Source organism: Arachis ipaensis, chromosome B09 (assembly GCF_000816755.2).
Source record: "Arachis ipaensis cultivar K30076 chromosome B09, Araip1.1, whole genome shotgun sequence".
In the NCBI taxonomy this organism is placed as follows: Eukaryota; Viridiplantae; Streptophyta; class Magnoliopsida; order Fabales; family Fabaceae; genus Arachis; species Arachis ipaensis.
The window spans coordinates 115,054,483-115,059,752 of NC_029793.2; the positions used below are offsets into that span (position 1 = coordinate 115,054,483).

At 36.0% G+C, this 5,270-nt stretch overlaps 1 protein-coding gene across 1 annotated transcript in view; it reads left to right on the forward strand.

The window, feature by feature from the left end:
* LOC107618653 overlaps window positions 7-5,270 on the forward strand; it is a 13,733-nt gene continuing 8,469 nt past the window's right edge. Inside the window, exons 1-5 of the mRNA XM_016320770.2 lie at window positions 7-395; window positions 664-719; window positions 835-964; window positions 1,120-1,243; window positions 2,173-2,273. Coding sequence (XP_016176256.1) covers window positions 2,245-2,273 — 29 coding nt within the window. The 5' untranslated portion in view covers window positions 7-395; window positions 664-719; window positions 835-964; window positions 1,120-1,243; window positions 2,173-2,244. The remainder of the gene's footprint in view (window positions 396-663; window positions 720-834; window positions 965-1,119; window positions 1,244-2,172; window positions 2,274-5,270) is intronic.

Sequence of the window (5,270 nt, forward strand, 5' to 3'; positions counted from 1 at the left end):
AAAAATCCCCCACCCCCTCCAAAATTTCCCCTTTCCCTCGTAAGTTCCACTCTTCACCTTCACTATCCCCCTCTGAACAACATCTCTCCCTCTCTGAACCCTCACTATCCGACGCGCTCTCAGCTGCAAGAAGATCAGCTGCATTGCCAAGCTCCTGGAGTTCGGAATCGGCAAGAGATAAGAGGGACGTACTTAATAGCAAGGAAGTGGAATCAATCCCGTTTACCCATGGATTCTTTTGATCTGGTAAACCCCTTTTGACTAGAAAGTAAAATCTCAGTTTGAAACCCCAAAACTTGCTACTTCAGCAGAGGCATCTTCCTGGGCTTTGAAAGTTTTCAAGTCTGATTCAAGACTGGCTTATTTTAGGGCAAAGAGTAAGCTTTCAAAAAAAGGTTAATCTCTTTTCACGCTTTTTCAATTGTTTTAGCATTTTTTTATATTAATAATAACTGTGGTTTTCTTTTGTTCAAATTCATGCGTGGTTTCACGGTTTCATTATTTTTTAAGGTTCATTTGTTAGTAGATAGTAATTCTCTCTTGTTAACTTGTTATGGATAGCTGAGTTTGTGGATGGTCCTTTTGCTTCGGATTGAATTTTTTGTTTTGTGTTTTTTTTTTCCGTTTTTTTTCCTTTTGTTTTGTCCTTTTTTGTTTTTTCAGGAGCCCTCAAAGCTCTTCGTGACTCACCCAGTTACTCATTCCATTGAGCATTCCAAGTAAGTTTGTTTTCTTGCTTTTCTTTTCTTTTCAATTTAATTAGTTTAGTTTTTGTAATTAGCTAAGTTTTTTCAATTGTTTATGCTTGGGTGTCACTGATATTGGGTTGGCCAGGATCGTTGTTGGTTGCAGCAGATTAGAGCATCTCAACTTGAAGTGGTGCTTTGAGATTTCTGATCTTTGCGTTGACCTTCTTTGCAAGAAGTGCTTCTATTTGAAAGTTCTCGATGTCTCGTATGTCAAGGTTAGTTCGTTAGTTAGTTATGGAAAGGTGTTTGGCCATGACATTATTGGTAGTACTTATTTGAGAGCCACTAATTGGATATGCTGATTAGATAATCCATTTTGGTTTTGACTTTTCAGTTTTCACACTTAGTCCTTTGTCTTTGTTGAAAACAGTTATCTCAGTTCCACATTATAGCACCATGTGTAGATTGGTGAATGAAAGGGACAGAGAGATTGAGAAACAAAGCTGGACACTCTGAATTTTTGGCCTCTAATATCAGTTCAAACAACATAAAAGGTATAAGTAGATCATTGTCAAGTTTTACATTCATGCATTGAGTTTTCAAGATTCAACAAAAACAAAGGGTATATAGTAATAAAGTCTTTGTCATATTTATGCTGTTCAATTTTACTTACTTTTTACCGTAGAATGTTAATTCATAGATTATATGAAATTAATTACAAAACCTTTTTCTCTAATCCATGTATCAATATGAATTTTATTTTTCAATTATGTGGTTTCAAATATAGGTGTAGAGAAAACATACATAGCTTAGCTATCTTTTTCGTAGATTTTGTACAAAATGATTGGTTTCCAAATAAATTAAATGGCTTAAAATGATTTTCTAATAGAGATCTGAATTTTACTTTTTTTTTATTCATTTTATTGTTGACTTGTTTGTCATTCTTTTAATTAGAAGGCTGGTTGCATTGGGGACCAAATTGTGGCTGCATGGATTTTGATAATAATTTGATAATGACCAAATTATGTATCATTTTCTTTCCATTTAGAAACTGCCAAGTGCCACGAGGGCTATGTTTACTTGTTTAGCTATTTTTGTTAAATTATAGATTCCTTTTGACATTTATAACATTTATTGATTCCTTTTGTAATTAAATGTGGAATGTTTGAAAATTTTGATAAATAAAAATAAGAACTGACTTAGCATATATAGGCCTAACTAAACATTTAAGTAAAAATCCAGGGGGTCATTATTAATTATAAAACAAAGCCGTTGCTTTTTTGAGATTTTTAAAATTAATTGTTGTGATTTTTTAAAATTGGCTTTGGTTTTCATATTTAAATTCTTATTCATTACTTCCTCTTCAAGCAGTTTTGACTTTATTTTTTTTTTATTTTAGGTGATGTATTTAACCTTAATGGATCATAGAGTTGTTGAATGTTCTTTAACTTCTGTTGAATTTTTTGTTTTATTTTGTATACAGTATAATTTTTTTGAACTGGTAACGACAAAAGGAGTTGACTAGTTGCTGTGGTACTATGTATAACAACTTCATATGGCATCTCAAGATGAAGGAATTAAGCAGTAAGTTTGTATCATACTTGTCATGTAAAATAATTTGATCTTCCATTTATTTAGGTAGTAAGTGTGTATATGCTAGCTAGATTGTCACTATAATTGACCTAGTAGATCATGTTTAGTAAGTTCAGGTATTTACATTGTTAGGTTTAATCATACTCTATCAAAAGATTGGATGGACTCACCAAGATTTGAGAACAAGTATATAGATGGTGTTAATAATTTTTTAGAGTTTGCCTTCTCAATTGGACAACCGGTTGGAAGAGAAATCCAGTGTCCGTGTGCAAAGTGTGGAAACACTTATTGGCGTGAACGAGATGCCGTATATGAGCATCTTATTTGCTACGGTTTTGTCGAAGGTTATAAAAGATGGATCAATCATGGGGAACCAATAATCTCAGCAGTGGTGGGACGTGACATGGATGATCGAGGCGGCTTTGATGACATTGATGGGTTACTGCGTCATGCATTCGGAGATATGGCAAATCTTGAAGAGGGAAACAGCGGGTTGAATGAAGATGCGAAGTGATTTTATAAGTTGGTAGATGAAGCAGGCCTAGAATTATATCCGAATTGTACTACTGGATTTTCGAGACTATCGTTTATCATTCGTCTCTACCACTTGAAGTGTCTACATGGCTGGAGTAACACATCTTTTACCTCCCTCTTGGAGTTATTAAAAGAAGCTATACCTGATTTGAATATTCTCACGTCTTTTAATAAAGCTAAGAATATGGTTAAAGACTTGGGTCTTGACTATGAAAAGATTGATGCATGTCCTAATGACTACATGCTGTATCGGAATGAGTACATAAATGACTCAGTTTGTCATATCTGTGGAGAGTCTCGATATAATCCGACTCCTGCTACGGATGGCAACGAAGATGAATTTGTGCTTCCAAATAAAGTTCATAAGGTTGCTGCAAAGACCCTAAGATACTTTCCTTTAATACCAAGGCTTAAAAGGCTTTTTATGTGCCCAAACACAGCAGAGGCGTTGAGGTGGCATGATGAGCAGCGTTTGAAAGACGGTTGCATAAGGCACCCTGCTAATGGTCAAGCATGGAAAAACTTCGACAGTCGGTACCCAAACTTTTCAAAAGAACTTCGCAATTTGAGGCTTGGGTTGGCAAGTGACGGTTTTAATCCTTTTCGAACTATGAATGTGTCACATAGCACATGGCCAGTTGTCTTAATGGTGTACAACTTTCCTCCGTGGATGTCCATGAAGTCAGAATATTGCATGCTCTCTTTACTCATACCTGGACCTTGTTCACCAGGAAATAATATTGACATTTTTTTGCAACCATTGATCGAAGAGCTGAAGGAGCTATGGGTGTCAGGGATAGATACATATGACTCTTTTAAAAAAGAAACTTTTCGAATATATGCTGCACTTCTTTGGACAATCAATGATTTTCCAGCGTATGCCATGTTGTCCGGTTGGAGTACCAAAGGGAAGTTGGCTTGCCCATGTTGTAATCATGATACTTCTTTTTGTTATTTGAAACATAGCCAAAAGACAGTTTACATGGACCATAGGAGATTTTTGCCAGCTGATCATGCATGGAGGTCTAACAAGAGATCTTTCAATGGAAAAAATGAATTCAGGGGTCCACCACGAATGTTAACCGGTGAAGAGGTTCTGGATATGCTAAAGTCAGTAGATAATGCCTTTGGGAAGACGCAAAACAAAAGTAAAGGCCAATGGAAAAAAAAATCAATCTTTTTTGAGTTACCATATTGGCAGCATTGTATGATCAGGCACAACCTTGATGTAATGCATATAGAAAAAAACATAGTCGATAGTATAGTTGGTACTTTATTGGATATTCCTGGAAAGACGAAGGATCATGCAAAGGCTCGTTATGATCTTAAGGAGATGGGCATTCGAAAGAATCTTCACCCAACAAATACGAAGGATGGCAAAAGAACTAAACTTGCCAAAGCGTGCTTCTCAATGACCAAAGGAGAGAAATCCATTTTTTGTGGTGTATTGAAGAAAACAAAATTTCCTGATGGAAGTGCTTCAAACATTTCTCATTGTGTACAACAAGAAGAGAGAAAGCTTTACGGTTATAAGATTCATGATGCTCACTTCATGTTGCATTACCTATTGCAAATACCAATCAAGAGCATTCTTCCAGATCATGTTGCTGTTCCTCTAGTTCGCTTGTGTTCCTTTTTTCGCCGGCTATGTCAAAAGGAAATATCTTTAGAAGAGATTTACGGTCTGGAGTCAAAGATTGTGGAGACTTTGTGCCAGTTAGAGAGGATTTTTTCCCCTATCTTTTTTGATATAATGGTTCATTTGCCTATTCATTTAGCTAATGAAGTAAGGTTAGGTGATCCCGTCCAGTTTCGTTGGATGTATCCGATTGAGAGATACATGTGCACACTAAAAGGGTATGTTCGCAATAGAAGTCGTCCGGAAGGATCAATTGCAGAGGTTTATTTGGCTGAAGAGTGTTTAACTTTTTGTTTAAGATATTTGCATGAGGGAGTGAAAACAAGATTCAACAGAGTATCTCAGAATAATGATGAAGGCACTTTAACCAAAGATCCTGATTCAAATTTGTTCACAAACAAGGGAAGTCCATTGGGTGGAAAAAAAGGACAACTAATTATTTTGGACGAGAAGTCACTCCTTCAAGCTAATGCATATGTATTGAACAATTGCGTTAACGTGGAGCCTTACATGAGGTAAAATTTCACGTCTCATTTCTTCTATTCTTTAGACTAATTTGGTAGTATTACATAATAATACACATCCCTTGTAGAGAACATGGTGAGCAACAAAAGCAAGCCAAGAAGAAGCGAAAGTGGAATGTTGTTAAAGATCAAAATGAAGACTTTATAGCATGGTTTACAGGACGTGCCATGAAGGATGATGTTCCCGGTTGGATACGACAGTTGTCTAAGGGTCCAAATAAAGTTGCAAAATCTTTTTCTGCTTATGTCGTCAATGGGTACAGATTTCATACTAAGCGGCGAGAAGTGATG